The following is a 24,368-nucleotide window of genomic DNA, read 5'->3' as shown; positions in this document are numbered from 1 at the left end:
ACAGTGAACTTTAGTTAAATTATTTATGCAATACAATCTCCTTCAACGGTAAGAAAGCACATTAATGGTGCAGGGTTAAATGTTTTCCCATGATTTTTATTTTTTTTTGCTTCCCATGAATATAGCACTTGTTTGAAGACAAAAGCCACAGAAGCAAAGTCTGATTTTGATTACACAGCTCTTGAAAATTTATCATAAAACAGGGTTTATTCTTTTTTTGTGTGTGTTATTCTTTCATGTTTGCCAGAAAATTTGGGGGGGCACACCACCACTTCTCTATAAAAGTGAATAAAAGTGAAATAAAACCAGTATTATTTGATCGTTTTATTAAACCAGTAAATATTTCTGTATGATATTACTGGACCTTTCTATCATCTTTGTAATGCTGACTTGCAGTTATTATTATGCACAGTAGCAACAAACAAAAATGTGCTATCTTTCATCGTGTTGTTTTTGTGATTTGAGGCACCTCGGCACTATTGTTGGGCGTTAAGTTTTAATGTTTCGTCGATCTTATGAATCCAGCGCTCCAGTGCTTGAATGCACATTTGCACAGTGTTTCAGGGATGGATGTCCAAGTGCGTTGAGGCCACTTAGTTTTCATTGAAATATTTTGCACTCTTTCTCAGGAAGTAATAAGTACTAAGTAGATCTTGGAGAGAATTCGTGGCTCCTAACCAAATCCAAATTTCCAGTATTCAACCTGAATATTGAGCGATATATTTAAACTGTCCCTTTCTGAGAGTGATTTCAAGGATCAGACCCAAAATGTCTCATTATTCTGTTAATAACATCTGATTTTCATTTTGATAGGTTCTCTGGATAATGATATCTCATCACAGGCCTCAGGTCAGGGTTTCTGGAGAGTCAGCCAAGTTAGATAAAAGCTGGCGCAAGGAGGAGGGAGCCAGAACGGCAAACTCATTTTTTCCTGTCTTGATCTTTTATATTCATGTGTTACCCTTTGTATCATTCAGTGACCCCTCTTTAAATTAACATTTTTTTATGGGTCTGTCAACACAACCCAGGTGGAGCTTTACACTGTTCTTTTTTTCCTCAGCAGCAGTTTGTAACTTGTGAGGGGATACTTGATCTGTGGATCTGTTCTTAGCTGATCAAATCAGATCAATGGATGAGAGGAGCAGCTGCTGTGAGTGAATGCAAACTTTTAGGCTAAGCAGAATTAACGTTGAAAGTTTCACTTTCAAAGCTGCTGGTGTTCCGCTGCTCCAAGCATCTGTGCTCAAAGAGTGCGATAAATAACCAAACTGTATATATTTCAATAGTGCTCTCAATGAGGGATCCATCTCCAGACAATAGAAATTTGTGCCAGCAGATGTTTTAATCATGGTGTGCCGCAACAAATAAATAAATGTGTGGGAAACTCAGACGTTTTAATACCACACGGAATGCTGTTCAATACTTGTATTCACAATCATACAGAGAGTATGATGGAAAACCCATGGGGCCTATAATTACTTATTATTATGCAATTTTTTTCTGTATTTCCCGGGAGCATATAACAATTGCTAATGATATAATTACTTCAATTAAGGGATCATGATAACTGGCAAAAAATTGTATAAATGGACTAAGTTTAACTTGATTTTATGATATAATAGACATTTGCCTATGATGACACCATGAGCCTCCTACCCATTGTAGGTAGCAGTAACTGCTGTAGGTTTGATGGTACTGACTTAATTTCCACCAAAAAATAATTGAACTGCCTCCTGCACACACAATCCTCTGTCACAATAACACGTTCTTATCCCAAGTCAACACATGTTGACCGCCATGCAGTGGACTTCCACGTCTACATATTACGCTCTAGGTATCCCTCTATATCTGTTCTGTATGCTTCATGATGCTGATACCATGATGTCAACAAAAACACTTGGTGGGATTACTCTGCACGTGTTAATGTTTAGGCAACCAACATTGCAACCAATGCCGAGATGTTAACAAATGCGCATGCTGGCACGTTAGGATTAGGCAACAAGGGAACAGATGGTTAGGATTAGTGGAAGGAAGTACATGTTAGGGCTTAAAAGAAAAAAAATTATGCCGTTCAGTAGCGTTTCACTGTTGACTTTTGCCGTTGCAATGTTACGCCAAAAGCAATGTCAAAGCAATGGTATTTTAAGAGTTTGGAATGAGAAGGAGCTAGTCAAAACAACCCCAACTTTTATTTTATAGGTGCAAAAGTTCTCCAAACAGCTAAAAAATACTAATTTTATAAAAATCATTACTGCAAGAAGGCATGAGTAAATATTTTATATGTTTATAAATTAAATTTAAGACTTTAATACTTTCTAAGACCGTTTTAGGAAACCAAATTCAATGCTTTAAGTCATTTTAAGACCTGTAGATATCGTGCTGGCATTAATCAGCATTCTTGTTATCATGACTCAGCCTGAGATCAAAATTTACATGTGCAAACTTTGTAGACAAGGCATGTTGACTGGTGAGCAATAATGCCAGTCACTGGTCGAAAAAATAAATAAATCAGCGCTGCATCACAGCTTTACACATGCATTTCTCCTGCAGATCAGAGATCTACATTCACATAGCAGGTGTAAATGAGGTTCATATTTATACTCACAACTCCATCTCCAACTTTAACTGTGGACACATGTTATATACATGAGGCATCTGCCACTTCAGACTGTTTCACCCGAAGCACTTTAAAGAATGATGAGTGAAACACTTCTATCATGTATATCAGCACTGTGGGAGCTAGGAGCCCAAAACCTGCCAAACTGTTCTCCCTGATGAGATACAAATGACAGAACAATATCCCACATGCTCCACTTCACAAATGGCTTGTGTGCTTACCTGAACGTGGCCTTGAGAATCTGTCCGGCGGCACTCTCTTTGGTGTGGTTGTTGTATCCGTAGAACAGGTCTCCGAACACAGTCTGGTTAGCGGGGATGTCTGCTGCCTCCCCGCAGTCGATCCCCTCGGTGCAGGCCTCGGACAGCGGCAGGCATGACCTCCCATCTGGACCACGCTTGTAGTCCTCGATGCACCTAAAGTGACAGAGGTTTGAGTCAACTAACTGATTCATATTTTTCCATTTTCTATCCTAAATGACAACTGTGATATAACTTAATCAAGTTGTTTGTTGTTTTTGTACCATATTGTTTAACTTCCTTGATCCCCTGTCTCTGCTCTTGTATTTACTGGGGTGATACAGCTGTTGTCCTCTGGCTGCATGGACAACCACTGGCAGCAGGTTCATTTAATTGTAGCGGTTTAAGGTTGATTTTGTTAGAAAATCTTTGCTTTGTCTGGTCAATATGCTTAATTATTGCAGCAAGTATCTATATAATATCACACCAGCCAAAGATGGCTGATTTAAAAAAGAAACAGGATCTTGATAATATAAAGAATGTCTCGCCACTAGAGTGACCATCCTATTCATTTTTCTTTTTCATTATTTACATAAAGCTTTAGGTGGTTGCCTCAGGTCAATCTCTGACAGATTTGTGACATTTTTAAGAACTTTATATCAACGTTGTATGCACATAACCTTGAAGTTGAACCTGTGAGGCAGTTGGTCATGTCAGTGTGTGACCCTAAAACAGTCTGTGTAAAGTGATAATTAAAATGTGTTCTGAGTTTGTCACATAACAGATGTGTTATTAAACACCTGACCAAATTTGAATGACCAATTAGTAAAAGAAGGTCTCAAAATCATGAAAAAATGCACAGTATTCTCTGATCTGAAACGCTGGGGGCGTGTCTGTTGGAGGAGCAGAGGCCAAGCCCAGTCGAGGTACTATACCAATGATGCTTCTCATTTTTCTACTGCTACATTGTCAAGGATGGGGTTATGCCGAGTATACCTCCAGTGAGTCACCGAGCAATGGTTTTAGGCCCGCCCAAAAATCTTAAAACATGAAAATGTTGAAAAAACAGGCAACCGTCTAACTCCACAATTCAGTAATATATAGTATAGGGTCTTTGTAACATGTTTCAACAATCAGTTTCCAACATTTATAATGTGTTTTGAAACACATCTTTGAATTCACTTTACATGGACTTTAACAGTCATCCTTATACGACAGAAAACAAAGACTCCATCTTTAACCAATTGAGCTGTCAACACAGGCCAAGCAAAGACTTGAATTTCAATCAACCTGCACACCTCATGCATATTTTTTATGCTTCGAGTCCTTTATATCTGTTTTACACTCATAACCATAGTAAATACGTGCTGGGCTTTGTACATTGTCATAACCCAGCTGAACTGCACTCAGTGCTGTGCCAGAATGCATCCTGTGATGACACGCTGTAACATTATGTTCCCTCACACAGTGTCAGTGCAGAGCAGAGAACGGGATCATTACAGGTCATCACTCACGTACAAAAACAATGTCGAACGTGACTTAGCAGCATTTTTTTCTGGCCTTGGAGATATACACTGTTGAGTATACTAATGGTAATGGACTTGCTGTTGTACAGTGCTTTTCTAGTTATAGTTGTACAACCAGCGGAGTGTTTTAGTACTACAAGTTCCATTCACCCATTCATACACACATTCACACACTGATGGCTGAGGCTACCATACAAGGTGCTACCTGCTACTCAGTTTTTAACCATTCATAAACATCCACACACTGATGGAACAGCCAACAGGACACTTTTGAATATCCCTACTGTATGAACATATTCAGAAGCAGCCTGTCAGAAATATTTAAACCTTGTGATTGAACGGTTATTCTGAAATACTGTCTGCTGCAGTTGTACTGGGTTCAAAATATGCACAGCTCAGACCTGAAAACTCAACAGTGTATAATCAGCAAAATCTATTCTACTCAACTGGCACAAAACCCTCCATGTAAAAAAAAAGGAGCAACACTGACAGTCCTCTCAAGGCTCTTTCATATTGATGATGTTTTGACATCTCGGTGTATAATACTCTCTGTGAAATGAATCAAAGGCGGGCGAAGTAGAGGGAGAAAAATGGGGGATTGGGGGTTAAAGAGAGAAAGATAATCTGTCAGGGATTTACACAGAGAGAAGCTCTCTCTCTCCTGGATGCCAAATGTCTCAAAGCTAATGCCAGTCTCCAGTGGGACCAGTAGAGGATTAGCCACATCTGCACAGTGGAGAGTGACAACAACAGAATGCTGCTGAGAATGAAATAAAACAGTAGTTTGTATATACGCCGCGCCTGCAACATGGTGTTCAATGTATAGACAAAAGCAGGGAACAGCTCGTGCTCAATTAGATAACGGCTGTTTACAGGATCTGCTGATGTTTTCACAGCGGAGATCATCAAAAATTATTGTCTTGTTTTGTCACGTCTCTTGTAGGACACTCGACCATAGCTTCCACATCTATACAGTACATAGTCGTACATGATGAGATAACACAAATATGTGGCTCGTTAGCTGTGGAAAATATTTCTTGGGAGCACCTTTAGATTCTGGTGTCAGTGTTACCAGTTGATTAAATGGGTTATAAGTGGCATCATAGCTTTGGGTTAAAAAGGATCTCGCAACATCACTAGTTAGTTCAGAACGCTATTACCAGCACATTATAAGGACCTTTTTTTATTTTTACACAGAGCTTTGATTTTTAGCCTCAACCAAATTGGGCCCAACCTGACCCACCAGGGTCTGCCTCAGTCAGATTAATTTTTCAAAATTCCTTTGGGCTTGAATCAGTTAGAGTTTGCAAGATTGTGTCACAAATGTCTGTTGAAAAAAGGGTTTAACTGACTTTAACTAGTAATAAAGGTTTTAATATTTATTTATCTTTCAGTAGATATTTAGATTTTTAATCAGACTCGGACCTGAAACAGCTGCCTCGGGTTGAGCTTGGACAGAAACTATGCAGGTTCATATATTTTTGTTATTTTGTTGGACAAATCAAAGTCCTATAGTTGACCTGACATCTTGATCTGTCTTCACACAGTGGTTAGTATGATATCCTATGAATTAGCATCCCATGAATGACATTATGTTCTTGTCATACCATTAATGTAAAGTTTTGGAGATTAGGTTTAGGCAAGTTTCTGTGGTTAGGTTTAGGGAAAGAAACATGGTGAGGAGGTACCTTGAAATGACTTTAAAGTTCATTAAAAGTTCACACACACAATCCGACTTTTAACAATTTTAACTTTTGTTTTAACATGAAGTATGTCATCTCAAATGACAAATTTCACGTAATGTACTTATTTTAAGCCAAACCAGTGATGTTTTTTCTAAACGTTTCCGCATTTTCTTTGCACCTAAATCTAATCAAAGTGAAAGTGAAATCTAACAAAACTGCTGCTGATGCCAACAGGAATTTAACTTTCTAAAAAAGGCATCCTGAACCAACTAGTTGGTGTAGCAGGAACCTTCAAACCCATATCTATGATGGTGATAACCAGTAATATAGGGTGTTATCAGAATCTGAACACCCGAATTTGTGCATATTGCATGTAATCACAGGCCAGTAACTTGTGCATAAGCCATATATTTTGGAAGGGTATGATCACATGATGATGAAGAGTGAAAAAGGAAATGGACCAGAGCGATCTTGTTAGGAGGCAGGTTAGAGTGATGGATCAGTCAAAAACCACAGGATTTTCCTCCTAGCATTTCCTATGGATATACTTATTCAAATCTTTGTCAACTTAAAGTCATTTTAAGGTACAAAGAAAGAGGGAGAGGTTAGACTTGTTATTTCTTTTCTCATTAGGTCAAAACCAAAACATTCCAAGGCACACTTTTGCAAAAGTTAAAAAGCTTTTAATATACAGGCTTGACGCCTATGTGTTTCCCCTGAAGAAGACTAAGTTGAAAGCGTAGGCGTCAAGTCCATATATTATAGGCTTTTTAACTTTTGCAAAACAGTGTGCCTTGGAATCTTTTGGTTATGACTTATTGAAAAGAGAAACAATATAACCTCTCCCTCATTTTTGGTGATTTTTATCCTTGAATCCAAAGAACACCTGCTTTTGAAACCTACATATGTGAAGCAGCTCTCCTCAGCCAAACGTTTTTATAAATCATTGTAAAGTATGTCCTTGCCGTGTTTCTTTTTCTTAACTGAACCACAGTTACTTTGATTGCCTAAAACCTAACTTCCATAACTTTACATTAATTACGTAACTTTATATTAAAGATGTAATGTCATTTGTGGGACGCCATTTCACAGGGTATCATACAAACTGCTGTGCTTGCATTTTTGTAGAATATCATACAAATTGTTCTATGAAGATAGGTTGACTAATAACGCCCAATTAATCTAGACAACATTAAAAATTAGTCTTAGTTTAAAGACTTAGCGACCATGTGGGTATTCTCCGTTATTCTGGCTAATTAAGACTTAGACCAAGATTCAAGTTAGATGACACAATGTTGACATTTATGCAACATCACTAAACTCTGATGATAACAGGCGCAACACAAACAACAGGAGGCTGAGGAAGACATTAATCAGTCTGTGCACGTCCACACAGTCCTGAGAGGAGGTCTAATTACTTTAATGAGTGAAAACACCTGCGGGGCTTTAACATGGCTGTGCACCGGCTTTAGATGATACCGAATCTAACCACCTATGAACTGTAGCAGTGGACCTTTTTTTAATGGCCATTTTCACATGTGACTGTAGAAAAAGCAACGCCGTAAATAATAACATAACTACATAATATCTCTCCATAAAATGCTCACACTCCTTATGAAACAACTCTCTCAGGAGGCTTGTATTCACTTTTAGAATTCCATTTGTTAAGATGTTTGTTGAATTATGCATTTCACCTGATTCCTATAAGAATTCCCGGACTGAGCATTTGTTGAAAGATAACCGTATCCTAACAAATTAAATGTGAAAATGAATGCTGCTTAGTTACAGCACAGAGCATTCACACGCATCCTGTAGAGAAGTTTGGCAAAAACTGTAAATTTAATGTTAGTTTCTCATGGAGCTTGTATCAGCCAGCCTAGTGTTTTTAAGTCTCAGTGACATTGTTCACCATGATCAGTCAAACCATGTGTGTTTTTGGTTTTCAAAGACAGCTTATGTCCATTATTACTCCAGTGTGCCACTGGAGTAATAATGGACTTCTGACAACACACAGTCTTTGAACCAGATGTAGGAGGTGAACTGCATTGTTCACTTTGAAAAAAAAAATTGAAAAAAAAACATTTTTTTTTTAGAAGAATCTGAACTTTGTAACAGCATCCTGCATGAGCACTCACAGAAAGAAAAGTTACTTAGATTTGCAGCCACCCAATTTTGTATTTGAAAAAAAAAATGAGGGTTGAGAATTTCAGGTCGTACTCAGTGTTAAAAAACTTATGTTGTAAAAATATTGAGTGTTCCCCTTAGGAGTTTACACTCAAGGCCACACAAGTAAAAAAGTATTCAGACCAAATCCAAAGAAGATAAACTCTAATGCAGGTTTTACAGTCTTGTTAGGCCTGATTATAAAGAAATGCAGCAAGCTCATTTGTCGCCGTTAACAGTCTGCAGAGTAGTTGACGCACTTCACCTGGGAATTATGTAAAGTTACATCAGGCTTTGTGATCAAACAAAGTTTTTGCGTCTCCACTTCTGTATATGCACGCCTCCTCTGTAAAGATGTATTGTACAATCAAGAGCAATAACCATAATCACATATCCTGTTGTAACAATGGCCCATACAGGTGCTTTCAGACAGCCGGGTGCTTCCAGGTCCCTTTGATGCAGTGTAAAAAATTTGCAGAACCTGTCTTTTGCCACAATTACTGCTATATTACAAACATGTATATGTTTAAGTGACAAAAAAGGGGGAAAACATCATAAGGGAACATTTTACAAGTAAAAACTGAAGTCAGCAGTTTAATTTGGCATCACTGGGCAAAAATCCCATTGCAAACTTTCTGCAAATTTTAATCTAAGTGGTGAGATAAAAGTGAGTAAACTTCTGCACCTTCTCTTGGCTCTGTTTTCAGGCTTTGGAAAACCTATCCTGTGATGGGAGACTTTGGCCAATAACAGGTCATTTCAAAATGCAAATGCAGAGGCGCTAGCACTTCACTTCAGTAAAAGCTTGATTCATTGGCAGAGAATGCTGCAGAGAAAGTTGCTATGTGAGCATTTGCAGCAACTGCCTACTCCGCGAAGCAACCCAAAAAAGCAAGACGGACTAATCAAAATAAAATGTGTCAGTATCTACAAAGCATTTCAGACATGGAGAGAAAATGTTGCTAACAGTTTAGCCTTCTAGTAACCAGAGCCAAAGGCTCAGGGCTGCAGCTTCAGGTTCACGTATATGTAGGCCGGTTACAGTGTCATATCAAAGTGCGTCTCTGCTCCCTGACGGTGCATGCCCACCACAAACAACCAATTTGTCTTAATTCACCAGGAGAAAAGCATGCAGCAGCTCCACAGATGGACCCCCAGTCAGACACTGCTGCAACATGACTCTAACCAGGGCAACTAAATCCTGGGGGCTGACAGCCCAGCCTCCTCACTGGATAATCAAACTTTCTGTTGCTGCTGTTACACATGTTAGACCTAGCACTGCAATTCTAGTTGCTACAGCTGCAAAACAAAGGTCCGTCTATTGAGCTGCTCCCTGCTGTCCTGCAGAAGCAGTCTACAGCAGCGGGGAGTGAGACGGATGGACAGTGGGGCGTTTGGTTTGGTCATTCTCATCTCATTTGTGGTCTGATAAACAGAGAAAGAGAGCGGGGCAAGGAGGGACTCTGTGAATTAGCTTTGAATTCAATAAGATTCTGTAAATCAATGGATAAGAAACACTGGGTTATTATATGGATGTTTAACAGAGGTCATCTAATGGGAGGGGTGTTGAAAGATTGGTAAGAGATGCATAAGATCAGTGTATTTTCAAAGACTTCTGCTCACCCCAAGTTTGATGTTCTTTTATTATGCCTAATTTAATGGCAGTCCAACTTTTGCTCACTCAATCTAGCAGCTCCACTTAGGATGCTCTCTAACTAACAGTCTGTTTGCTTTGTTTTAACCAGTGTGAAACTAATGCTTTTTTTTCATTTGGTTTCAACAGGCAACATTCAGCTCTGCTCTGCGCTAACCGAGCAAATGTATTTCATTTATTTCTAAGGAATTTAGTGACAGTAATAGATATTTTACTTCCACAGTAGATGTAAGGATCTTTACATGGAACTGCACTGGTGGACGTGAGCAGGGAGTGAAAAGAACACAAACCAAGTGCCAGATGCTGGTCTTTAATGGATCATTTTTCAAGGGTCACTTACTATACACGCTGGAAGTACCCCTGAAACGCCTTAGTCATACGCCACTGTGTTAAGACTCTTGGGGAATTCAAGCATTGATCTCAATCCACTGCATTGAAAATGAAGCATATACTGTCATATTGTATATGAAATGTCACTGAAGAAGGCAAGAGCAAAGATATAAGTGACTTGAAAGAAGGTTCAAGGGCACCCACAGGGCACCAGGGCTCACTGAACGCTTTGATGAGGATAACAAAGATGGGAATCAGTTCCTGAGGCCATGACAGCCACCAGATCTCGACCCAGCTGAACACCTTCACACTGAACAAAGTTTAACAATGCTGGTGTTCACATAATGCATAGATTGTGCTTCCAAAATATTTATTCTTGCAGTTTCAGGTTTATCATTTAGGAGTTTGACCAGAGTGTTAACTCTTACGTCGTCTTAACTTTCTGTATACACCACTTGTCCTGCGGGTCAAAAATGATCCGCCTTCACTAAATCGCTAAATTAAAGTGGCTTTATTGAATTTTAAACCTCAAATATATTTTCCATGAAGGAAAATCCTGTCACTCATCACAAACATTGTGAATGTTTAGGTTTTACCTCTTCACAGTGAAGAAAGACTGCATTTAATCATTTTAATTCAATATACTCGTTTTTATTATAACATATAATTATAACACACCTGTCATAACTGTTTTCTTGACTAAAGTAGAGGTTTATTATTATTATTATTATTATTAGTAATAAATATATTTAAAAAAAAATGCTGCATTCCCCTCTCATAATTCTCTCAAATATATAAATATCAATATAAAATAATGCAAGGAAAAACACCAAAAACAAGTGAACCAATAAAATTAATAAAACCACAAATACAAGGCAATAAAGTAAATAATAAACCACACCTGCCATTATAGAGCTTATCAGCCACTTGGGGTGATTGTTGTAGAAATCTAAGTGTAGTTTAAACTTTTCAAACATTTTGACCCTAAAAGGGTGTCTCAATGAAGCGTTTGAGACTTACAGTGAGTTTGCAGGCATTATTTCTTTGCTTTACTATAAAAAGTCGCAAACATTCACATGACAAGACTCCATGCAAAAGACATTTCTCAACATAAAGAGGGTGATGTAGAATAATAATTGTCAACCTAAATATAAAGTTTGAATGTGTTCTTTCTTACCCGCAGAACATCTGGATGTTGTAGAGTGTCGGGTCATCCTCTAGAGGAGCCAGCTGCTGCAGACACAGCTGCTCACATCCTCCATTGAAGCCGTCGGAGCAGTCGATGCCAATGTGGTGGTCGTAGCACCCGGTCCCATCCTTCATAGGACTCAACCCCGGAGGGCACTGCAGGAGGAAGGAGAGTTTTTAAATGACTAATGCAAGCAATTACAGATTTTTACTTCATCCTCAGAGCTGCCTAAACTGCGAGAAGCTGCCACATTAACACTAATCCCAGATGGGACAGGTAAGCAGACCTGATAACATCTGTGCCACAGAATGTAAACAGTCAGATTTCTGTTCCCATTAGTGCTGCCTGTGCGAGCACTGAGCTTAGTCTGTAAAGCAGCACATGGCAAGATGTTTCATGTAAAATTGTCCTATTATCTGCCTAAATAACAGCAGGAGGCTGCAACAGAAGGAGCATCGGCACAGGCTCTTATCTCCCTTCAAATGAAGTGCACAAGTGGAAATCTCATTTTCTGAAATCCAAAAGTTACTTATGAATACTTAAATAACTCGTCCATCAATCAATAATAGACCAAAATATAATTATAAATATAACTATCCATTAATCATCTGAGACATTGAGAAAGGAAAGCTGGTTTCAAATTCTTTACAAGGTAAAACGAAGATTTAAAATAATAAATAATAATTATAATAATAATAATAATATAAACAATTACGCATACTTATTTCATAAGTATAATAATAAATAACACAAATATTAATAATTAGGATAAATTCATAATTTAATACAATTAAATAAATTTACTTGGTACCTTCCCTCTCCTAATATATTATATATAATATATTTAAGTTTTGGACAGTGTTGTGTCAGTCAGACCAAAAAGGCAAATGTGTGTGTATAACATTTAGTTTTGAAATTTTGTTTGATATATCTTAATTATTGTTCCATTTTCTGACATTTTATAAACTAAAATAATCAATTTATCAAAAAAAATAACCATAAGATTAATCAACAATCAAAATATTAAAGCCTCTGGACACATGGCTTGTAAGTGTCTCATTAAGTATCTACATAAATCTGAGTGAAAATAAATCTTCCCTACTATTAGAAAACTGAGTTGAGAACATTTGATTTGACTGTGTGGGCGTGACTGATTACATTTTGACTGACACCTCATCGATCCCACCTTTGTCAACTGTCTCCCATCTCCATGACAACAGCTATGGAGCAAAGCACAGTCTGCGTGGTACAGCTCTATCTGTTCAGCCCTCTGACTCTGGCTGCGTTCCTAAATCAAATCTGACGATCTGCACTAAAATGAGAGAGCTGCTGTTTGAAGCCATGGACCGTTGTTTTTTTTCCTCAATGAATTACGAATAAGTTCATTACAAATTTACTCTGTTCTGCACTTTGCTGCTCCACCTCCCCAGCCAGAGTGCCCAGAGTGTGCTCTGACACTCCCAGAAGGCGGTGGTCTGGATAACCATAAGGTACATCCCAACAGCGCTCCGAATTTACAAACAAGTGAGTGTTTTTGAACGCACCCTATTGAAAGGTGTGTTGAGGGATTTCACTTTGTCATGTTAAGTTCTTATCAACTGACACCTGGCTTTGAATTTTTGATTGTCTTTATCTATAGTACGTGATCTGGACCGGGTATAACCACGCCCAAATCAACCCAGCTTCAGGAAACAGTGAAAAACTAAAATGACAATATTTTGAATTTGGATTGAGGCTACTGTCTGATCATTTTTGATGCATTTTATTAAAGTTCTTGGTGATTTGGGTTCCCTGAGGCTTTAAATTAAGTATTTCTGCCTGACTGGATGCATTAGGGACTGTGACAACAGCATACATAAAAAAAAAGTGGTTTTAGTTTGTTATAATGTGACATGTGTAAGAATAGACTGGAGGGCCGAAACACAAAGGGAGATCTGATTCATTACTGGTCACTATAGCTTTGATCGGGCCTGAAAATCACATCAAATCTACATGAACCTAAATAGTTTCAATACCAGTCTAAACCAAAAGCAGCAGTTTTGGGCCCAAGCCCAATTAAAAACTCAATTTTCCAATGTAAAGAAACATTTTTTACAAGTTAAAGTCAACAAAAGGCCTTAAGTGTGGTAACCGACATTTGTAACACAGATCCTAAATATTCACACAGAGGTCTGAGGTGCATTCGCAGCGCTGTTGAAATACAGCATTTGGTTATTCAGAGCACCAGTGGCAGTCTAAAAAAACAAAAATTGGAAGATAAGTTTCAGAAAACATCAAGATTATTACACATGTTGTGGTAATATTGTGTCTCATTGCAAGGATAGTGCAGTGCTGCTTCCCCAGCTTTACCTCATTCCACATTCAGCCACAGTCGGTAAAACCTTGACTGCATAATCGATACTCAGTTTTCACAAGGGGAGTTTTAAAGTTTTATCTTGTATATGCTAGAAAGGAAATAGCCTTTGCATAGCACTGCCACATGATTATTTACTGTGGCGCTGGGAATGACAAGAACAGTGATGAAATGGCAGACAACCCGTGTCATCTATAATGAAACCCTTTTAAAAGGATCCGTGTTCTGGGGGAGGCAGATGAGGCAACGCCGTGGATTTAAATTCCAATTTCCATACAATCCAGAGAGGACTGTCTTCATATTTGATGAGTGAAATAAAATGCTTTCGTTCGGAAATGTGTGAAGCAGCAATAAGTGCCACAGATAAACTTCAAGAAATTAATAAAACGGCGACATTCTGATGGTTTAACACAGCCGTGGACAAGTTCCTAATTGAAATGCGCTCTGCCGGGGTGACTTCACAAAAGAGCTGCGAGACCTGACTTCACCCCGGTTCCCCTCCCTCTACAGTCTTGTTCAGTATTTCCTGAGTAATTTTTTTTTTTTTCAGGGGCCTGTCAAGTCAAATTCACATTATGTTTTCTGTCAGCTATTACTTCAAAGGAAACTTTGATGGAGTACATTTTAACAAGGCACTGCACCCTCAGAACAGTGACTAGGCAGCTGGTTTCTTATACATTCTGAGGTATCAGCAACTGCTTATTTTATTATTTAGGCCCACTGTATTCATCACAGGGTCCAGGTGGCTCATTTGGCTAATAAAGCTTGCACACTTGTTATGGATTCTTGTCTAATTTTGCGGTGGTACAGTATATCTTGTTTCTGTTGTGAATCCAGAACTTAACAGGAATAATTAGTACAAAATACCATATTTCTATTTGCTCTATTTGAAGTGATTTGTCATTTAAGATATAGTAGATAGATAGATATAGTATAATCTACACTTTCCAGGAGCCTGTTTCAGCTTGAATCCAAAAAAAAGAACAAATTTCACTTAAAAAATAAATTTAAGTGTTGATATAAAGTTTAAAAAAAAACATTGAAGAGTGATACATTTTGAAGTATTTTTGCAGTGAAAAAAAGCTCAGAAAACTCTAAATTGGAAAAAAAAACCTAAACAAAATAAAATTGGGAAAAAAAGGCCACTTTTCCACTACAAAACAGTCACGTTCGGTGCAAAAGTACTCAAAATTTGCTATTGTGAAACTTATTGTTCGTTTCTCTCTTTTTTTCAGAATAAAATGCCGTAAAGAGAGAATAATGAGCTTAAAAAGATGCTTGCTGGACAGATAACTGACTAACAGCCACTAACGTGCTGTTGCACTAATACACACATGCACACATATACACATACCACAACACAACATAAACCATTGACCCTGTTATAAGCTGTTCACCCTCAGGAAAACAGGAAAGGGAAAAATATGGAAGAGGATGGATGTGAATAAATTCTGGAAAAACAACACTTTCAATAATGTTAATTATAATAAAACCTGATATAATTTATTAGAATTAATTAATGGCTCCCATCCCTCATGTTGAATCATTGTAAATGATTCTAACACCAGCAGAGGGCAGCAGTAAGCAGCCAGGCACCAGGCAGCTGCGTTCAAATGCTGCCGTCACAGCGTCGGAAATATTATATGTAGCTAAATCTTGTGCCTTAATGAAGAACCAAACAAAGAAACCTTACATACAACACAAACATGAAATTTGATTTGACAGCCGGTTTCTTCTGTGTGACTTCTGATGGCGCGAAAATTTGAGAATATGTTCAATGCTGGCGACCACAACTGGATAATAAATAAAACTTGCGTGCCTTTCTCTTTATTTTATTGATTGACTTTATGCTTGATATTTGTCCCTGGTAAAAAGGACTGGGTGGGATATAATCTGTCAAATATAATCACTATGAATGAAATCAAGTCATTCTGAGGCAGAAACAGCCTTTTGGTGACAAGATAGGAGCTGCAATCACTTTTTGGAAGGTTGAAAAGGCGAATTTTTCTGTGTTGTATTGTTGTATTAGTAATGCCAAATAGCAATAAATCATGCGGTGACCGGTGTGAACACACAGGCACACGCACGCGATTTACTAGTTTGCCTGCACACGTTAAAAAAAAAAAAACACAAGAATGTCACCTCCCAGGCTCCATACATCTCCAAGAGATAAAAAGTAATTTTGATTGTAATATTTTAAGCATATGGAGGAGAAGTGAGCTCTGGAATAAGCAAAGCAGATGTTTCAAGTAATACAGTATATTTTTATAGAGCTGACATAGACAATGGTGCAGACTATAATACTTGCTAAATGCTACTGTAGCTGGTGAGCTAGCTCAGCCACAACAATGTGCCAGTGTTTAGGCAGGAGTGTAGCAGCTAGAATTAAATGGACCTTTCTAGAAACTTTGGTTACAGACTTACTTTGGGAAGAAGGAGGCAGTCTCACCATGCAAACAAATCCAAATGGCAAAAGACACCTGGCACCAGGTTATGTAGGGTAACAGTGACAGGTAGCTAGAGAACTTTGGGATGAAAGCAACACAGATGAGCAGGAATCAGGAAATGGGGAGCAGGTATGTGGGTGGGTGTGGTGATCAGGTGACTGGGAGAGGCAGGGACACAGTGAGGACATCAGGTGGAGAGATTGGGAATGACAGGGTCAGCACAGCTCAAAGAAAATGCAGGGCTGAGAGAAAACGGGGGTCCTTTCCAACATGGTAATATATGCGTCCTCCCTTCATATCTCCACCAGTGATCCGGAAATCGTTTCCCCTCTGCCATCTTGAAGGAACTTTCAACTGCTAAAATGCACCTGGAGGAGGCGAGGATGGAGGAGAGAGGAGGCTTCTGGAGGAGCCCAGAGCGAGGACACACTGATGTATCCTACACGGAAGTCTTTCATTGAGTGGCGCGACTACGGAGCTCCCCGAGGGTCTTCATGATTCTTCATTTGCGTTGTGTCATATATTTCCTGCACCTCCTTGCGCATGCTGTGGCATCACACAAATCAGCAGCTTATTTCACTCAGGCCTTTTTTAATTTCATTGTTTTAAATTTACCTTACAATAAATGATGCGTGGGTCAGGCCGCCCTCTATCAGCACTAATCCACCGACCGACCCGTTAACGTGCATTAAAAAATGACCTGAACCTGAACCGCACACACCAAAACTGTGTGTGTCTACACAGCACATCTGCACGAAGAAAACAAGTTCTCACCTCTTTCATGTGATTACATCTCCAGTTTGATCTCGTGCGCACAGCTGATATCATACAGAGGTTTGTTTATGTGTATATTTAATATAGCCTATTCAGTGTAGACACAGAGACGCTTCCTTGATATTAAAACACGCAGTTAGACCTTGGTATGTGCAGAGGGAAATATCTACTGGACATTATGACCGGAGAAATTAATCAAAATATGTTGGACTTGAAAAGATGTTCCTGCTCAGATGCAGAATAATGCAGCGCCGCAGCTGATGATGAAGCTGCTGCTGTGTGACAGCGGAGAGAGAAGAGGAGGAGGAGGAGGAGATGGAAAGAGGAGAGGATGAGGGGGAGATGAAGAGAGAGGAGAGGAGGAGGAGGTGGGGAGAGAGGAGGTGGTGGTGGCACAATATTGCTGTTTTTTATATACAGATTAATAAATTACTCTGAATCCTGTTCTGTCACTTTATGACCCACCCGCCCAAATTCTGTGATATTTTTTTTAATAAGGTCACCTGCAGGAGGGTCATCACTAACACACACTCTTACACAGAGAGGCTGTGTGGTGTATAACTGTAAGGGAATAAATGGTTTAAATAATTACAACTCTGATCCCTATATGAATTACATTTTAAAGGGTTCTTCTCTCCCTGTCAGTCTGACAGCTGATCAGCTGTGCAGCACATCATCTGTTACCGACGTCGCTTCAGACAGACGCAGTGGGACCGAGGATTTCCCAATTCACAGCTTCCCCTCCTCTCTCCTCGCGTCTCCTCCTCGACTCCTCCGCCCGCATCCTCTGTGGGAGGGACTAAGACGCGAGGAGAGGAGCCGAGTGGACAAAGCTTGGAGTTGGGTTATCGTGTTGGAAAGCGCCCAGGCAGTGAAGCTGACAGGGAAGAGAAGCATACAGGGCAAGGCTGACATCGGGCCTCATGCAAGAAACTATATACAAAGAAATTTCTCTTATTTTTGCTTGTATCTAGGATGTGTTCTTATTTTGATAGTACTCACTGATTTTTGGGATTCACCAATGTTTTGAGGAACTTTTAAAAATGCACTAATGGTGTATATATATATATATATAATGGGGTTTTAGAGGAATTATAATGACTGGATTATTAAATTTCAGGGATAAAAGGATACCTCTAATTTCAGTGACAGTGGGTCCCTCTGCTGACTAGACCTGAACTGTAATTAAGTACATTTATTCAAGTACTGTACTTAAGTACAAATCTGAGGTGACTTTTACATTACTGGATTATCTTAATTTCATGCCACTTTGCACTTCTGCTCCACTACACTTTAGAGTGAAATATTGCACTTTTACTCCACTTCGATTATTAGAAAACTACTTTACTAATTAAGATTTAAGATCAAAATATGAAAATATGCAAGTGCAGCTGAAACAGTTAGTCATTTAATTAGAAATTTAATTGGCAATATTTCTTTCGTTGTGTATTTTAATTTTAATACAATAAAACATTTCATATACACTGTATGGATGAGGAATTGCTGCTTTTTCTTTTATTTATTAATATTTAATTTATTTCTTTATTTCTTTTATTTCTAATACGTAAATGCATCTTCCCCAAATCACATTTACTTCCTTTGTGTTCCATTTGTGTTCGTTCCATCCCTCCAAATCATGGCCTGTTTTTCGTTACTGCTCAAAATTTACTGATCACTGCTTTGCCCTGCTGGCCACCAATGTCATTAGATGTTGATATTTGGTTGAATTTAGGCTGTAAGTCCAGCGTCTTCCAAATGTCTCATGTCAATGTCATTTTTATGAATAATAATGACATTTAGTTGTAAGATATGGAGAACAAAACCAAACATTTGCAAAACATCATAATGTTAACATTCACACAGGATGAAAGTCTAAATCTAAGTCATTAGACATTTTAGAACATCATCAACTACATAGGACTACAAACAGAAATCAGAATGCTTCTGATACCAGAATATTGTCGTGTTGTCTACAGATTCCGCATGCAAATCCAGATATCTCTTTTTTGAGATAACAGTTTGTAGAACTCCTCAACTGGACACACATTTATTATTTCTGTATTACAAGAAGAAAGGAATGACTGCAGGTCATTAGTTGACTACCAGTGTTTCTCGGCCAAGAACCCAAATCAATTGAAATGAGTTATTTCATCATGATCATCTTATTTAACCCTTTGAAACCTGAGCAAATTTGATTTCTTTCAAAAACACTGGCGAAAGGCTATGAGCAACCTAAGAACACATTGGCCCAAAACAGCAAGAAAGTTACAAGAAAATTACCTGAAAATAAGAAAAAGAGAAAAGTACAAGTACAAGTAACAGACAAACAAGAAAATGAGCAATTTAAGAACACGTGGTCCCAAAAAATAACAAGAAATTAGTCAAATGATACAAGAAAATAAGCAAAAAGAAAAGAAAAAAAAGTACAAAGTTACAAAAAAAGAAAGAAAATGACCTGAAATACATGCAGAAAAATTAAAAATTATATGTATAATTTTTTTTCTGTAACATCATCTTAAATACATAATAACAATCATTATAAACATAGTTTTCTCGACATTTTTCAATAGTTTTTGACAAGAACCCCCTTTTAAAAGCTATTTTCAAGTCATTTTCTTCATCAGCTTTTACTAACGCCTTGCAATTTGTGGAACATTTCTCTTGTCAAGTTGGTCATTGCCTTTTTCTAGGTTTTGAAAGAAATCAGATCGATTTGCTCAGGTTTCAAAGGGTTAATCCTACAGAAAAGGTATACCGTATACTGTGCTGTCCCCTTTAGGGGATTTTTTTCTTATACTGTATTTCTATTCCACTAGCAACAACTGTTTAAAAATGAATGTACTCAAAGTGCTGGGAGATGACTGATCTAACGAATAACTGCTACCTTACAAAGTAAAGTCCTCCAGACTGGTTATATATTAGCTGTGGCACCAGTACAGAATGGGGACATGTGTTAAAAGAGTGCTCCCTGGTCCTGCTCCCTGGCAAACTGATATTGATTGTGTCACTTTGTTAGGGGGCCATGGTGACAAGTGATTTACTACCTGTAATGTAAAGAGAACATGAGACACTGAATCACCTAACACATCAGCATCTTTAAATCACTGGAACTCAGTGCAATCAATGGATGTGAGGCTACGCAGTGCAGACTGAGAGGAATTTGTATTAACGGGTCGCTGCCGTGTTGCTTGCCAGCTACAGATATCTCTAGATATTGACAGCCAGAATAGGCTTCCGAAATAGCGGAATAGTGATAACTCTGGGCCATTTTCCAGCTGTCCATAGGATGATAATCATTAAGAATATGTGCCTGCCAGACTCTTTGTCTGTGGATTGTTATCACTTGAGATTCCCACAAATCTTGTTTATAATCCTGGGTAAATCATTGATAATCCTCTGTTTAAAATCACTCCCCAAGTGAACAGTCCCCAAATCCTTCGAAATTTCATCTGATTAAAAACTTCTCCTGGTTGTTTTATTTGGAACCAGTCTGTTGCTGTGAACGCTGGAATACTTTTAGTGACTCAGCATGAATGACATAATGAGGCAATAATCCAGATTAACACAAAAGTCATGAAAGGCTTTGGTGGGGGGAGAGTGCTTTCAAAACTTTAGCTTCAAGGTGATTTATTCACACAAAATAATGTAATATTGGTGTTTATCCAGTTATTTTACATCTTGCAGTCTCATCTATGGCATCCATAATGTGACAAATATGATACGATATTTCTGAGCTACAGATCATTTGCTCTCACTTGGAATTCGATGTCTAACTGAATTTTATAAAAAGAAAAGGTTCAGAACCTCAACATGGATTTCACTATGACTCAATCCCTCCAGGATAGGAAATATATGAACTTTCAAATCCAGCTTCCAATTCACAGCATTCTGCATTATTCAGGGTTCAAAAGCTCTCTGAGCAGGAAGCAGAAGCACCCTCAGACACAACACAGGGGAGGGGGATGACATAAAGTACCAGGCACTGAGGGTTCAATCATGGCACACATCAGCGTCTTTTCAAACCAACCAGCTTCTGTATTGTGGCCTGCTGCAGGTCAAAGTGTTATGTTGCACAATTCAAAAGCCTTTGAATGATTGCTGTAGAGAAGTATGTTCAGACGGATGCAGGTAGCCGACCTTCACAGGTCCCAATTGTGGACGTTCAACCTTTCAATCTCAGGTCAGACATTCACATTATGAAGCCTCTGAGCATCTGACTGTGTTCTCAAAGGGAAGATGGTCAAAGAGTAGCTGTTTTCCTCAACTGAATCAAGCAGATAGCCTGCAGTTTGTGGATGTTTTCTGCAGTTTTGATTGGCAACTGTGACTGTGACTGTATTGATCAGTATGTCCTAGTGAATCTGTAGTGAAAAGTGCCATTGTGGACCTTATAATATATATCTGTGATTGACTGGAAAGGGCATATTTCATCCCTAAATGATGCACAGGACACTAGTTAATGACCATCCACACTAGCAAAAGAGTCTTTGAAGGCAAAGCAATCACCATTTATCTTAGATCATTTAATAACCGGACACTGAGTGAGAGTACTGTCTGCTCTGCTGTAGAAGAGGCTCGCAGTACAAAGCCAGCTCTGGGAAACCCCTTGAACCACCATGCCTTTTAATCCTGTTTCTTAATGGAGATAAATTCCAGCTCCGCTTTCGAGGCTTAGGGGAATCAGTACTGTGCCATTGCCAAACAGCAACAAATCCCTGTGAGAGCACTTGGATAAGCAATGCACTTTGGAAATTTGTCTGATAGGCAGATTGGTGGGAACTACAATATTAGAGGACTGGTAATGTGTGGTAATTCATTCACTAGGGAAGTATTGATCATTCTTCAAAGAGTCCTGATCAAGAAATTACAAAAGTTCTTGTTTGGATTAATTGTGTTGAGTGAAATACCTCCGGAATTTAAGAAAGCACGCTTTCTGTTTTTGCTTTGGTTTAATACATTTTCTTTCACCCCACTATAAAGCTACTTTGGAGATAATGCTACTAATAAAAATAACATGCATGATATGAAGAGGATGATGAGAACCGACACAATTGCCCCCAAAAATATTGGCATTATGCCTTTCTACAAACCCTGGGTATGTCATGGATATGTTGAAACTATATGTTGAAACTATGCATTTCAACAATGCTGTGTAGTAATGTTCAGGCACAAAAACCATTTGGTCATAGTAAGGAAAAAATCATGTTTTGGCTGAAAAGGCAAAAATTTAGATGGCATCATGAAGGCTGGAAAAGCCGTCAGGTATCAGTCCCTTTTATTGGTACAATCCTTGCTACCACTTTTCATGGCACCATCCCAGTGCAAAAGCAGCAATGGATCCCGCTTTGTAGTTAGGTTTAGGCCCAAAAAACACTTAGTCATGGTTAGGAAACAATCACATTTTGACTGAAAAACAAGGTTTAGGTGCCATCATCAAGGCTGGGGAGGCCAGACAACAGCTTTCTAAACATAATCACAACTGGAGGTGCAGTCACAAAATGACATGAAAAGGTTGAGAACAGCCTGAATTATGACCTTTTTAATGGCACTACCCCGGCAGGAAATGCAGCAATGTCTAGGTCAGTCAGTCAGTCATTTTCTGTAACCGCTTGTCCTCGTAAGGGTCGCGGGGGGGCTGGAGCCAATCCCAGCTGTCATCGGGCGGAAGGCGGGGTACACCCTGGACAGTTCGCCAGACTATCGCAGGGCCGACACATATAGACGAACAACCATACACACTCACAGTCACACCTAAGGGCAATTTAGAGTCATCAATTAACCTGAGCTACATGTCTTTGGACTGTGGGAGGAAGCCGGAGACCCCGGAGAGAACCCACGCGGACACGGGGAGAACATGCAAGCTCCACACAGAAGGGCCCCCACCCGGACCGAACCCCATTCCAACTGGGATTCGAACCAGGGACCCTCTTGCTGTGAGGCAACAGTGCTAACCACAAAGCCACCATGCCGCCCGCGCAATGTCTAGGTAAATAACTAAAACTTTTCTAGGCACAATCTTGGCTAGAATCACAGTCAAATCTTGGTGAAAAATAATACCTTTTGACACGATCCCAGCAGGAAATACAGCAATGTCTCAGTAAAAACCGACTACTTTTCATGGCACTATCCCCCGGTGCAAAAACAGCAACAGGTCCCTAAAAAACACCTATGTTTCGTGTCTATATAGCCCCTGAAAATGTAGCAATAACTCACTAGAAAGTGACAAGTTTTGTTTGTTGGTCTCTAACAGCTGTCTGCAGCTTGGCAGGCATCTCTTCCTAGCTGTCACGCCATCCACCATCCCCTCCTCCTCACAAAGTCAGCCTATATGCTACGACAGTTTAGAAATGTAGATATGATTCGTATGAAAATTACAAATGAACAAATTTGTGGATTGCAGCAATGCACAGTGTCAATATTTTCTTCTGACACCGGGGTTCGGTTTATGGATAGTCCACAATGACCAGCAAGTAAATAATAAAAATATTTGAATTTTATATATTTTTAAACATATTTAACTTTTCTTACAACACTTATACATGTATGGTAAATTAAAATAACTTCAGTAACTTTATGTTGATATGTTTCTTGCTTGCATATTGCAAGAGCAGTGAAAAGGTCATATCCAAAGTAGCTTCAGGGTTTCAGCTGTATAGCACTGCCTTATTATGTTCCTATGTCTGCGCCTGACAGAATTTAGCTGCTGATGTTGGTGTTTTATTTCACTTAGACACTTGCCTCCCGAGAGACATGACAGCATTACTTATAAGTTGAAATGCCTATAGCAACTGGTGTTCACATGGACCAGACAAGGACCTTGTGTGACTGTGTGAATAATGACTGTTGACTCTCAGAGGCGGAGTTTCAACATCATGAATTGTACAAATAGGGATAACAGCGAGCACCTTCAGACAGTCTCTTTGAAGTGATGGAAGAACAAGTGTGAAAAATGGGAAAAAAACATATCTGATTAATCACTGTACCATGTCAATTGTCAGGTTACCAGTTTCAGAAAGTTACAAAACTCTCAAAGGGAAATTTCAGATGCTGTAATATGATCTGACAAGCAATTACTTCGACCCATAAAGAGGCCTTTACGCCACCGCCAAAGCTCTGAAGATAGGGGAAGGCCTCAAATGAACCAAGACGACAATATTTGTTGTACAGAGTGTCGTGCGACCATGGTGGGGGGCAACAGTTATCTTGAAAGCAGTGTGTACTGTGACTGTGATTATTTGACTGTACACTTGTAAAGTGAGAGAAATTGTTGTGAAAAGAACAAAAAAGGACAGAGGGATGTTCAAACCCAGTTTTCTTTCACACCCTCCAATAGTGACATGGGTATGCTTGCAGGACTTGTTGGTTTGGACAGGTGTGGGAGAAGGACGATT

The 24,368-nt window shown here is 38.9% G+C and overlaps 1 protein-coding gene across 2 annotated transcripts in view; it reads right to left on the bottom strand.

The window, feature by feature from the left end:
- Positions 1–24,368, bottom strand: part of astn1 (astrotactin 1) — a 513,900-nt gene that overhangs the window by 278,832 nt on the left and 210,700 nt on the right. For both annotated transcript variants that reach the window (XM_088085587.1, XM_042497522.2), the window contains exons 15-16: positions 11,392–11,558; positions 2,839–3,033 (exon numbers count right to left, since the gene is read on the bottom strand). In XM_088085587.1, the coding sequence (XP_087941713.1) occupies positions 2,839–3,033; positions 11,392–11,558 (362 nt within the window). The remainder of the gene's footprint in view (positions 1–2,838; positions 3,034–11,391; positions 11,559–24,368) is intronic.

This window comes from Plectropomus leopardus, chromosome 12 (genome assembly GCF_026936395.1).
Source record: "Plectropomus leopardus strain MGB_pleo_1.0 chromosome 12, ASM2693639v1, whole genome shotgun sequence".
In the NCBI taxonomy this organism is placed as follows: Eukaryota; Metazoa; Chordata; class Actinopteri; order Perciformes; family Serranidae; genus Plectropomus; species Plectropomus leopardus.
The sequence above is the reverse complement of the archived record's forward strand: the minus strand, read 5'-3'. Positions and strand labels throughout refer to the sequence as shown.